The following is a 13,268-nucleotide window of genomic DNA, read 5'->3' as shown; positions in this document are numbered from 1 at the left end:
ATTATATATTTTTGATTATTCATCAATTTATAATTTTTAGAAATATTACATTGATTTATCCAAAATTTGAAATGTCACACTGCGTCCGGAATAAACTCTAAGAAAGAGTATATTTGTATATATAAATTTTATATTTTCTTAAAACTTTATTTATTTATTTTTACAATATACCATTCTTTTTTTTTTTTGGTCAAAAATAGGAGGGGAGGGGAAGGGACCAGCCCACCTGCGTAGCAGCCCCATTATTGAGCCCCCCTTCCACTAGGGAATATTCGTGCCTTCCCCGACCCGTGGGGTGAGCCCGTGCGTTTCGAACCCGGGCAACTTGGGCGGAAATATCGCCCTCTTACCACCAGGCTACTACCTTGGTGGCACAATATACCATTCTTTAAAAAATATATATATAATGTCTAATCATTAAAATAAAGTACCGCATATTTATAATTTATAGATTTGAGCTATTAGGAAGAGAATTGGTGCAAGCTAACAAAGAAATCTCTCAATGAGGAGTTCATATAACTAATAAAGATGATGTCGCACAATAGTTCTGGCTCTGATGCTGCTTGTCCAAACTGATTCTAAAAGTTTAAGTTGTTGAGAAGAGAACTGGCCAAGCTAATAAAATCTACATGGCATCTTTTTAAGAGTTTAGATTGTATCTTTTGTGCAAATCAAAAATTCGCTTTTCTTCGTACAAATTTATTATTGGATTGCGAAATAGTTGTTTTGAGATTTGTGTAGATAGACGAATTAAGAAGTTCGAAGTGTCTGATATTTATGCGAGATGCCATCCAATGGTTGATATCGTGAAAAAAATATCTATCAATTTTTTAGGAAAAAGATGTAATTTGGATATTTTTTTATCAGTTAATGTGAGATTATGATAATAGACTATTATACATAATTATGGAAGCCAAGAACATTTTTATCATAATATAATATGTCCATAGTAAAAGATTAGCTGAGAATGATCATGTAACGTTTTTTCGGCAAGTTTGAGGATAAAAGAAAACATTTTTTTTTAGGGCGTATCCTCTCTCAAGGTAGCATCCTCTCTTTCCCCATTTCCACCCTTCAGCGCGAGAGCTCGCTCAAGAAGGGTAATGGCGACTCTCGTGGGATCGCCGTCGCTTTGGATTAGGGTTCGTCCGGATCTCCCGCCTTCCTTCCTCCGCCCGTGCCTTGTCTCCAAACGCTACCTCTCCATCAGCCGGAGGAGTCTCTCCGTCTCGGCTTCTTCCGCCGCCGATCCGGCGGATGGCGAGGTCCGGGTCCGGTTCGCTCCGTCGCCCACCGGGAACCTCCATGTCGGGGGAGCAAGGACGGCTCTTTTCAACTACCTATTTGCCAGGTTCATCTCTCTCTCTCTCTCTCTCTCTCTCTCTCTCTCAATCACGGAGATTTTGAGATTTAGGTCTGTATTGTGTTTTCTTTTCGTTGTATGGAAAAAGATGGGCATACCTTTTTTAGGGTAAAGTGGCGATCTTGTAGAAAATTTTAGTTACGTCTCTTTGCTAATTCTTCGAAAAGTTGAGGTTTTGGATTTGGTGCACTTTATGTGGATTTCTTTAATTCTAGAATTTTAATTTCTCATAAATTATTGGCATAGTTATCGTACACGTTAACGTTCTTTAACTGCATTTCCTCAATATGTCGAGATCTTTTACCTCATTAGGCCAATGGTAAGGCTCAAATTTTACCGAGAAAAGAGGCTTGAGTGTGTGGCTAGTGGTGCGAGAATGAGTAATTGGTCATTTTTTGTTCCAAAGATGTAACTATTAAACTAATTTCAAATTACGTGGACTGCCAAAACGATGTCCTACAGTGGACCGTTTCAAACAACATTTTTGAGATTATTTTTTATATATACTACTGAAATACTCATTAGAAATCATGTTTCAGTAAAGAAATGAAAGTTCAGATAATTCATGTTTTAAGTAATCCTAACAGTATATTTCCTGCTCTCAAAACTTGGATTTGCTCTAAGCCAGGAAAGTGTTCATGAAATCCTTCAGACTTTCGTTCACATCTTTTATTGTGATTATTTTCTATCAGTGCTTAAATATCTCGAACTGTTTCTGAGACTTTGGGGAATGCTTTTTTCTTGTTTTGTTTTCTTGGATGAGCATTTTCCTCTTATCACTATCACAAAGACATTGAATTCCCTGCCATCTCAAACTCTGCTGTAATTTTGTACTTTTATACCACTGCTAAAATGGCTGAATATATTATACAAATGAAATAAAAAGGCTATTGACCACCCAAACAGGAAAAAAAAAAATCATGCCCTTGGGGAATCCTCCATTTTTTGACATCTACCTATGTAGTCTTTCGTTGATGTTGATAATAGCTCGAGAAGATAAATTCAGTCTGTGGTATTCCAAAATCTGAAATTTAAGATGGACTATACTGGTGAGTGGTTTCAACTTTCCAATTCAGGAGTTTCAAAAATGCCTCCTGAATTGGGTCTTTTGAATTACTTTCTATGTATTCCATTTTCGGTATTCATTGAAAAATATTTTGCTGCTTTTGTTTTCAGTTGAATTGTCAACATGCCCACTTTATAGCTCATGCCTTTTTATTGTTTTTTGAAATTCTATCATGTCCACATATTTTAAATGTCATTAGTTAGGGAAGTTATTCTCTTATACAACATTTTCGTCATGATAAATATATTTTTTTTCACAGGTCTAAGGGTGGAAAGTTTGTTCTTCGAATTGAAGACACTGACTTAGAGAGATCTACTAGGAAATCCGAAGAAGCAATGTTGAATGATCTTTCTTGGCTTGGTCTTGATTGGGATGAAGGTGTTTTTTTATTAAATATTGCTAGATTTGAACATTTTATTTTTCTTTACTGTTTGCCATGACCTATCTAATAGTATCAATGATTCGTTTTGCTTAGAGAAAGTGCTCATAGAGTACATTGCATTGGATGGGATACCCTTGTTGCATCCCTTCAACTATGTGGAAAATTTTCTCCCATGGAGATGTACCGTTCAAAAGCACCAGCCATAACAAAGTCATCAAATAGCATGCTGCAATATTTTAATGAAATAAGAACTGCTGGAGAATGCTGCCAATCAATTCCATGAATCATATAGTGGTTCCCATGCTGTTACTCTTGGCCAAGCAATGACACTGAAAGGAGCTTGTTACAGAATAATTCCATTTATTCCTTGATTTTAACCACTTAGGCCTCCAATTTGTCGTATTGGCATTCTTTTCTCCTTGGTCCTTGCCAAGAAATGCTCTTTGTCTCTTTAGTTACCACTTATGCCACTGGTAGTCTAGGACATCGATAGATATATCTTTTTGGATAAATTTTCAGTTATTTTTTTGGAGACTCTACCTTGGTCTTGACATGGATTTATCTTTCAATCTCTGTGGTCTGCAATAATGTATTGATAAGTGCAATATTTTCATTTAGATTGGATCTAATGTGAATTTGGCAAGAATTATATAGTCCATGTTATTATCACCAAATCTTTTCAGATCAAATGATGATCTGCTAGGAGAAGTCTCTAAGTAAACAAGATTGCGAAGGCACTGAGTTGTTTTTTTCCCATCAGATGTCAACTAGAGATCTTACTTACCAAATTGGCAGCACAATTGAAGTTACCTGAAATTTGATGCACCTATCTTGCTTACCTCTTATAGTTTATGGCCTGTCTAAATCAGAAAGCAAATGACAATATTCAGAATTAAAGCTTACCACTTTAGCTGTCTTTATAATTTCATCTTTTTTGGTCAACCAGAGAAGGTTCATTGGTTCATGTTTTGAACATGATGTCGCAAGTCAAAACTTAAACATATGATGTTGCTTGCCAACATGAAAAAAAGTTATTATGATATTATGTAGAGATATCTTACCAACATTCTACTGATTGAAAAGAAAGAAAGAAGCCTTTTTAAGTTAAAAAGCTTAGATAGTTTGCATCTATACTCTTGTAAATATGACTATTGCATTTTTACCTCTCAAAAATCACTATTTGCATACGCATCTCCGAACTCACCTTGTTTTTTGCAATGATGCTCTGTCAGTCAGACTTTTGGCTGATGGCATGATTAGCTGTTTCACATGTAAAATGACTCTATTACCTGTTATCATCAACACCCTTTAGAAAATTTTAACATGCATTTTGTTTTTTGAGGAGCTTTGTTTGCATAGTTTTTTAGGGTATGGATGCAAAGGGTAATAGAATCATTTTAAAATGGCTGCATATTAACACAATCAGCCGATGGTCTAATGGGAGGGGCATCACTGGAAGAACATGATAAATTTAGGGTTATGTATATATGCATAAAATTTCAAGGAATAAATACACAACAAGTCATATTTACAGGGGTACATATGCAAAAGATCCTTTTACGTATTATGTACCATCTGCTGGTGCACGTTATTCACCCATAATACAGGAGGAGTTGGTTGGCATGGTATGTGATACTATATTTTGTGATCTCTTCTTTTAGAGAAAATATGGCCATGAAGTTATAAGCCAATGTTATGTTTCCATTTGTTTGGTGGCTTAATTGTGAACTGCAAGGATTATGAACCAAGTTTCTTAAAAGGACCTGTAGTTGAGTTTTGCAATATTTAAAGCTAAGTTGAACTTTCCTATTGTTGTAAACCTTTTTGGTACATTTTGAATCTTTGTAATTATTGCAGGAAAATGTAAGGTAGGTGTTGTTGTCTTTAAAGATATAATCTTTGGTTGTCTGAATGTTGATATATGTGCAGGCCCTGGTGTGGGTGGAGATTATGGTCCTTATAGGCAGTCAGAACGAAATTCCCTATACAAACAATATGCTGAGAAGTTGTTGAATTCTGGTGCTGTTTACAGGTGTTTTTGTTCAAATGAGGTAATTTATGACATATTTCTATAGTTGATCATTATTTCTTAGACTAGTTTCAATAGTTTAAATGTCTAAGAAGAAAGTTAAAGTGGAGTCCCTGTTTTGCTCAGGGATATTGCACAATGTACCTGATTAAGCCCTCTGTATACCACTCTTTTTCACTCCATCCCACCAAACAACCATTTTGCTCTAGCATGAAAGAAGTTGCTGGAGGGGCAAAAGGGTGGTTTTAATTGTTGCTTTCATGTCTTGTCATCCTAAATAAAAAAATTTTGACCCAAGGTTTGCTGTGCCGGAATCGAGGCTCGGACCAGTTGCCCAGCGGCATGGGTCGGTACGCCCCCATGCCGTTCCGTGCTAGTCCGTACCGACATAATAGAGGAGGCGGGGGAGAGGAAGAACAGGAGAGAGAAAAAGAGAGAGAGAAGGGGGAGAGAGGGAGGGAGAGAGAAAGAGGGGATCGGAGGCAGAGCCCCTCCTTCGTGGCCCTCCACGCGCTCGCCAGCCTCTGCCGGCCCTTTATCGGCCTCCGCTCTTCCTTCCTCTCCCTCCCTCCCTCCCTCCCCCGCTCTCTCCCTCTCTTTTCCTCTCTTTCCTTCTCCTTCTCCCTCTCCGCGCGCTCACCAGCCTCTGATCTTCCTTTCTCTCCCTCCCTGCCCTTCTCTCTCTCTCTCTTTCTCTCTCTTTCCTTCTTCTTCTCTTCCTCTGTCGGATGCTTTTTGTTTTGGTTGCTAGAACTATCCCGGTCCGCTTGCAGTACGGCTCGGTACTTGCCCTAACCTCATTTTGACCAAATAGTATAATAGATTTATTCCAATGATCCTTTCTTTTGCCATTAACTTCTTGGTCGATGAATAACCTAGACAGAACCCGAATAAAACCCACTTATCGAGTTTTACTTTTCCTAGCTACCTTTTTGGCACTGGAATAAAGCAGGTTAAAGGAAGGGTACTTGGGGGATTCTAGAAAGTTAACATGCACCCTTTTAGTTAATTCTTCTGAAGCTGGCTTAAATTATTTAAAATATTCGAATAACTCGGGTAAACCATGCTGGAACTAAGCAGGTCCTAACTCCTAAGTGATTCCCTTGGTTATACTTAACATAGAAGTATTTCTGAACCAGACAAGGCTTAAGTAATTTGTGCGTATAAGTCAGTTCTTAGGTGGTCTGCTAAGTTTTTTATCTAAATAGTTCTCTAGGATTTATGGCATGTGTTTAACGTAGAGTGTACTTTCTGTCTTAATGTCTATGGTCTAAATTTAAAGCATGGTCGAAATATATACTTTGTATTCGACTCTAGTACTTCGTTAATTACTCCAACTTGATCTCAGATTTCTTCATTTTATGTTCAACTCCAAACATGGTTACTTTCTAAATCGAAGGGTGTCAATTTTCATCAGGAATTACATATTGTTGCAGCATCACCTTAATAGTGGGTTATGTTACTAAGCCCAGTATTATTATGACAAATGTTATTCTAGGTGAGTTAGGGAACAGGTGATTAAGATCAGCTTCTTTTCTCTCACTCACAGTCTCTTTCTCTCTCTCTCTCTCTAACTTGCTTTCCATGCAGTGATCAGATTAAGAACTTGCTAACTCATTGCACTTCTTGACTAATTGCTGAGCTACTTTTCAAGAAGTCAGTATCTGCATCTTGCACTCAAGTTTGAAAAAAAAAAAGAGGATATAGTGATATACCAAAGGATGATCCATTATATGTTCCACTGACCGATTTTTTCACTAGTAGTTACCTTGAGGACTTGTTAAGTAGCCAAATGTACCTAACTTCCTAAGCATTTTAACTTTGATAAGACTTTTGTACCTCTACAAGATAGAAGAAGAAAAATGCATCCTCTTGTTTTTGTTAAGTGCAAATGAATAGTTCTTTAGGATACATTTTAGAAAATGCACTGCCAGTTACTTCATGAGCTGCTGCAATTGGATTTGAGAACAGTGTATCGTACTTGTTTTCTAGTTCTTAAATTATTGTTGTTTTTGCCCAACTTTTTTCTAAAATTATGGAGCATTTTCTTATCAACAGTCGTTCTTTCTAGGAACTAGAACAAATGAAGGAAACAGCAAAACAAATGCAGCTGCCACCAGTATATATGGGGAAGTGGGCCACTGCTTCAGATGAAGAAATACAGGAGGAATTGGCAAAAGGAACACCTTATACCTATCGTTTTCATGTACCTAAGAAAGGGACCTTGAAAATTAATGATCTTATCCGTGGTGAAGTAAGCTCCTGGCCTGCTTGCTTAATGGGGGGAATGCTGATCTTTTAATTGGGATTTCTAAAAGTGATTGTATCATTATGGTTTTGCATTTGTAAATATCTTGCCAATTGTGCAATTGAAATTTTAGTTGCTGATTCATTTGATAGTTTCATAAAGGTCGGTTGGAGCCTAGACACACTCGGTGACTTTGTGATAATGAGAAGCAACGGCCAACCAGTATACAATTTCTGTGTCACTGTTGACGATGCTACCATGCGTATATCCCATGTTATTAGGTAGTTCCTTTTTTTTCCTTACTGTCAATGAGCTTTACTCCTTAAGGTTAATGGTCTTGTATAGAATAAGTTTGACATGACGTCTCCCTTTCACGTTTTGTTTTGCACGTCAGGGCTGAGGAGCATTTACCAAACACCTTGCGGCAAGCACTTATATATAAAGTGAGTTTGCTCTGTTTTCGATCTTTTTTCTTTTTGGATTACTTCCCTTTTTATCTACAGTTGGTGGATGTGATAGTATGAACATGATTAATATTATTTTGCAGGCACTTGGATTTCCAATGCCTTCCTTTGCACATGTTTCTCTAATTCTTGCCCCAGATCGAAGTAAATTATCAAAACGTCATGGGGCAACTTCAGTGGGACAGGTACTTGCTAAAGTGTCATAATGTTTAGGAGATAGTTTCGTGGTTAAGATAGTACAATGACATGTTTCAAATATATTATTTTCATTTAAGCATACTTTTTGTACTTGTTTAAGTTTCTCCAACACTTCTAGTAATTTAGATTGTGGTCTCTGTTTTTTTCCTCCCTTTTATTCAGTTTAGGGAAATGGGATATCTACCTCAGGCTATGGTGAACTACCTAGCACTCTTGGGTTGGGGTGATGGAACAGAAAATGAATTTTTTACCATTGATCAGCTTGGTAGATTTTCTTGTTTCTTTTACTGTTCATGTTTTATTAATACTTATGCTGATAACAGTGAGAATGGAAGAAATTTCATTATAATTTGCTCATCCGGCTGTACTTTTTATGTTTTGTAGTTGAAAAGTTTTCTATCAATCGTGTCAATAAAAGTGGAGCAATCTTTGATTCAACAAAGTTAAGGTAAATACTCAACAAGAAATAAGAAGGTTATCAATTGCACTTCTTTATCAATTGATGTTATATCTGAAAGTATTTTCTCCTTTTTTCTATGGCATGACTTGATTAATAACAATATGCCGAGTTTAAGTTTGAAATAGTGAATTGAGTGACTCCCTATTTCATGTAGTCAATTATAAACTCCCCCCCCCCCCTCTTCCCTCTCTTTTCTTAAAATGGAGGACAATCAATAGCACATAAAATGAATTGTGGTCCCATTTCCCTTGCCAACGAAGCTCCTCTTATCTTAAGGGGGTTGCCTGCCTCTCATGCAGTTCACCACTCTCTTTCTGTAATATTATACCAGTATCTCATTTGATTTTATTTTTCACTGCTTCCTTTAATTTTTCAAAACACCTAATTCTCTAGCCATTTTTGCACCAATCCTGTCTGCCTTAGTGTTTTTTTTTTTTTTTTGACCCTAGGCATGTGGGTGATCATTGAAGACACATGCTCTTGCTTTTAAATATTTATACATAGCATCTCTATCAGGATTTTTTCATGTTTGCTGCAAAAGATGTTTGCCTGCATCTGCCACTGGCTACAGCAGCATAAGTTCTATGATAATACAGCAGTTTATTCGGTAGATATTGGTTGAACCTTGGTCGTTTGCAGGGTTCTTGTTTCTTAGTTGTTGATGTTGTTTGGATGGTTGTAAAAACAAAATAATTATGCCCACCCAACCAAAAATAGAGATGGAGGAAATTGATGTTGCCTGACTAATTTTTGTTATTGTTTACGTGCTAACATGGTCTTTCTGTTGCAATTAGGTGGATGAACGGTCAGCATTTAAGAGCCCTTCCATCAGAAAAGTTGATTGAGATTTTTGGAGATCGGTGGAAAAGCACTGGTATTCTCTTAGAATCTAAAGGCAAATTTGTAGAGGTAAACATTTATTTTTTTACATTTAAGTGGCTATCAAACTGCTATTTGCCTTTTATTAGTATTTTAAGGGTTTTTAGCTTTTTAGGTTACATTTAAATCATGTGCATAGATCTTAACTTTTGGACATGTCTGACTTCGTGAACTCTCCAATATTAAATCTGGTTTTAAGTTTTAATTATGTGAAGTGACAAATGTCAAAGCTTTGTAAATGTGTAGTAGAATCAAAAGATTTGGATGCTGGCCAGTACATACCATGCCAGGCTTTCAACACAGTTAAGCAAGGCAGCGATTCACCTTTCCTTTGATATTCTTAACTGAAAATTCTTTCTAGATGCTCTCCTTGTTTCAGCACATCATAAGACAGCATAGTATCAATGTTTTAGAACACGAAAGGCACAAGGTGAGCGGCCAAGGGGGCAATCAGCGCTTAGGTTTTAGGCGGGCGCCTAGGCGGCTGCTCAAGCACAGCCCCTACTGCAGCTCTTAGTAGCAACACCAGCAGCAACCAACATTGGTAGCACCACCACTGCTGTTGCAGCAGCGGCAACACCACCAGTAGCAACAGCTTTTACTGACAGCACAATTAGAGCAGCAACCAGTCCATAGCTTGCACCATCTTAAAAAAAAGGGGGGAAAAGAGAGCTAGAGAAGAGGAAAAAAATTCTAAAGTGAAAAAACTTATCTCTAAGTGTCGACAGCTATTGCTTTTTCATGGTTCACCGCTCCCCGACCATCGATCTTCGACCAATGACCATGCCTTTTCCTAGGGCATGCTCAGTTAGTGTTAGAAAGTAGTGGATTTGGAGAAATGGGGGAAAGGGGAACGAAAAATTGTTAAAATAATTTGGATTGAGTACTGGGTTGATGGGTACCTGATCCATCTAGTTGACTCGTAGTTGCCTGCTTAGCATGCAAGCACTAGCCTAAAGATGTGCTTTAGGCATGGATGTGTGCCCAGGCGCCTGCTTCATGGCAGATGAGTTGCTTGGGCCCAGGCAAGGTACCTAGGGTGCCCGATCTGCCTAAAGGCCTAGGCAGATGCCTGGATCCCTTTAGGAAACCATGCACAGTATGTACTGCACCATGCAGACTGGCACCGCCTTATAGAGCCTTGGTTAAATATGATGAATCTTTTTCTTCATCCCTGAGGCATTTATTGTCCCTGAATTGTGTCCACAACAACTTCCGACTTGATATCTTTTTTATTTACGAAGCAATTAGTATTTTGTGTCTAATTAATTATTGGTAGGTGATATAGTTGAACCAAAATGAAGTAATATATATCGATCTCTTTCTTGATAATCTATGAGGTGTACAACCAACAAAAAAAGATGTAAAAGTCAATTGCATACAGGTGGACAAGCAATGATGGTTCTGGCTATTTGTTTAATGCACTTCATGCACACACTTAAGTGAACTCCTACTTTTAAAATTGTTTACTTGATTTTGAAAAGAGTACATGCTAACACTAACAGCATAAACCCATGTACAGGATGCAGCAGAGTTGTTGAAGGATGGGATTGATTTGGTAACAGATGTAGATACGGCTCTGTTGAATTTGCTTTCTTATCCATTGGACTCTACGTTGGCCAGGTGATAGAACCTTCTCTATTTTGATGAGAATGACTTTTATTTCTTAACCAATATAAGATTGTTATAACATGCTTTTGTTATAACACAACTTTGTACACCACTGTTGTGGTGTTGTTTCATGTTGCTGAGACTGTTTCACTTGTCTAGAGGGAAACAGCTGGTTTACCCTAGGGCTTTCTTCTCGGTGATGAACCTAGGTTGGCCTAGTTGAACCGTACTTGTTAGTCTTAAACCTGAGAAAGTAGTTAGGTGCAGTAGCTTCAAGTGATTGTCTCTACATATCAAGTTAGTGCCTTTGATTCTACTCATATGTGACATGTGCAATCTGCAGTGCGGAATGTAAACCTGTGGTACAAGATAAGCTTTCTGAGGTGGCTGCTAGCTTGATTTCTGCTTATGATAGTGGAGAGCTTCGTGAAGCATTGGAGGAAGGTCATGCTGGTTGGCAAAAATGGGTGAAAAGCTTTGGCAAGATATTGAAGCGCAAGGTTAGTTTATGAGGCCACATGACATCCTACTTGTCCAATAGCCCAGGTGACCCCTGGCAATGGACTTCAAGTACATAACAATAATGTGTGGCATAAAACTTCTCCGGCCAAGGTCTCTTTTGATATTTTCAAGATTTCAAGATATTTGAATTAATATGCTATGTTTCTCCAGTTGCTAGAGATATGACTTCCCCTTTTCCTTCCCAGTCATCTAAAATGCATGAAATTAGAACGAGATATCAAAAATAGCTGTTTATTTAAGATCTGATTGCTATAGCTTGGGAGTGGCGTCTGCTTACCAGGCAACTTGATAATCCCACAAGTAATAGATGTCTGATGAAGGATAGTGCATTTGTAACCGCAGTTTAATTGTTTATTCTTGCAAAATGACCATTCGGGCGGTCTTTTTTTAGTTGAATAATCTCTAATGAGTTTCAGAAAGATTTTCTTTTTAACCCTGGGACCTTGTTAAAATATCTCTTTCTTTGTCCCTGATGAAATAGCCTGTCTCTGATTAATGGATAATTGAGGATAAATTTAATTATCATGCCACCCTATGATTTTTGTTGTTATCAAGATGACACACCTAATCTATTGGGAAGTTTGCACACTTTCAGCTGACAAAATAATTCGAAGTTACCCAATCAATAGAAGTCATTCTGAAGTCATATCAAAGTTTATAAGCAGTCTCAAAATGCTTCCTTCTATTGGCATTTCTTCTTTCATATGCTCGAGACACCTTACTAGCCTTTTGTTAGCACTTCAGTTTCACAAATATAGATCCTCTCTTTTTTAATATATATATATATATTATGTCTATCACCAATGCAGATTCAATCTCCAATATCATCCAATCTGAACTTGCATGTTTAGTCTTTCCGGCTGAAAGATGTCATCTCTATGTTTTCTTTCAGGGGAGATCTCTCTTTATGCCCATCCGGTTACTGCTTACTGGAAAGCTTCATGGCCCTGACATGGGGGCCAGCATAGTCCTAATATATGAAGCTGGTACTTGTGGAGCAGTTAGTCCTCAAACAGGTTTTGTGACATTAGATGAGAGGTTCAAAATTCTTAGGGAGCTAAGATGGGAAGCCTTGAACAAGGAAGGAGAACCACATGCTGAATCTGTTGCTACTGTAACTCAATGAGTGTTCTTTTAACCTTCCATTGAATTTCCAAATTTATTTGGTTGAAGGGTTTGGTATTATTTTTGCCATCAAATGAATAGTTTCAGTGAATACGGGTTCTCTGTAACACCTGTTTTTGGTTTGGAAGCAAGTTGGTTGTAACATTGGCTGTTCAGTGTGTCTAATGCATGTATTATGACCTCTTTTTGACAATGACTTAATAATATATATGATTTTTTTTCCCCTCTCCCTCTTGCCAGAGCTAAGCAAGAAAAATATATCTGGAGTACCCTCGGAACTTGGAGATCTAGCATATTGTTTGCAAGGATTTCTGTTACTGTGAGTGGTTCAAAATCATGCTTAATAGCGTGATCAAATTAAAATGGTTAATGCGTGCAGGGATGTTGATATTCATGCATATGAATCTTTGTGCATTCAATTCCTTTTTTTTCCTTTCCCCTTTCTAAAGCTGAATGCAATATTTCAAATGAGAGTTTTCCAAGGCTTGGAAGATAGCTGAGGTTCCATTGACCTGATCCCTATGCTCTGTTCATCTGTATGCCTTCTTCCTCTCCTTTCACACCCATCCGCATCTCTCGGTTGGACAAAGGAACGAGCATTTGTTGATAGTTCAATTTTCGGCAACCGTCTGATGCTGCTTTTTATCGACTTGGATGATGAGGTGAATTTTTTATTTCAATGGTGGGTGATTTGTGTAATGAGCTAAATACCTCCGACAATGGTGGTTAGGAAACCAATCAAAAGATTCTGGTAAAACTTCACAATTAGCAATAAATAGTGACAACACCAGGGCTGATGATTCTTGCAAGTTAGGAGCTGATCAACATAATGCTCGATTCCAATGACTGAAGATCATGCAGGTGAACTCGTACCATTTCAATGACTGAAGATCATGCAGGTGAACTCGTACCATTTCAGCA

General features: G+C 37.7%; 1 protein-coding gene across 1 annotated transcript; it reads left to right on the top strand.

The window, feature by feature from the left end:
* Nucleotides 1-1,031: 1,031 nt before the first annotated feature.
* LOC120105305 (glutamate--tRNA ligase, chloroplastic/mitochondrial-like) lies at nucleotides 1,032-12,570 on the top strand. Its single transcript, XM_039117655.1, has 13 exons — nucleotides 1,032-1,351; nucleotides 2,689-2,807; nucleotides 4,741-4,862; nucleotides 6,912-7,094; nucleotides 7,251-7,369; nucleotides 7,483-7,531; nucleotides 7,636-7,737; nucleotides 7,913-8,015; nucleotides 8,135-8,198; nucleotides 9,005-9,119; nucleotides 10,612-10,712; nucleotides 11,044-11,200; nucleotides 12,115-12,570. The coding sequence occupies exons 1-13, from the start codon at nucleotides 1,104-1,106 to the stop codon at nucleotides 12,346-12,348; spliced, it is 1,716 nt and encodes a 571-aa protein (XP_038973583.1). The 5' UTR covers nucleotides 1,032-1,103; the 3' UTR covers nucleotides 12,349-12,570.
* The last annotated feature ends 698 nt before the right edge of the window (nucleotides 12,571-13,268 follow it).

This window comes from Phoenix dactylifera, unplaced genomic scaffold, assembly GCF_009389715.1.
Source record: "Phoenix dactylifera cultivar Barhee BC4 unplaced genomic scaffold, palm_55x_up_171113_PBpolish2nd_filt_p 000255F, whole genome shotgun sequence".
Lineage (NCBI taxonomy): Eukaryota > Viridiplantae > Streptophyta > Magnoliopsida > Arecales > Arecaceae > Phoenix > Phoenix dactylifera.
The sequence above is the reverse complement of the archived record's forward strand: the minus strand, read 5'-3'. Positions and strand labels throughout refer to the sequence as shown.

Coding starts and splice junctions, on each gene's coding strand:
- LOC120105305 (XM_039117655.1), top strand. CDS start 1,104: ATGGCGACTCTCGTGGGATCGCCGTCGCTTTGGATTAGGGTTCGTCCG. Junction 7,095..7,250: donor ATGATCTTATCCGTGGTGAA/GTAAGCTCCTGG, acceptor AGTTTCATAAAG/GTCGGTTGGAGCCTAGACAC. Junction 10,713..11,043: donor TTGGACTCTACGTTGGCCAG/GTGATAGAACCT, acceptor TGCAATCTGCAG/TGCGGAATGTAAACCTGTGG.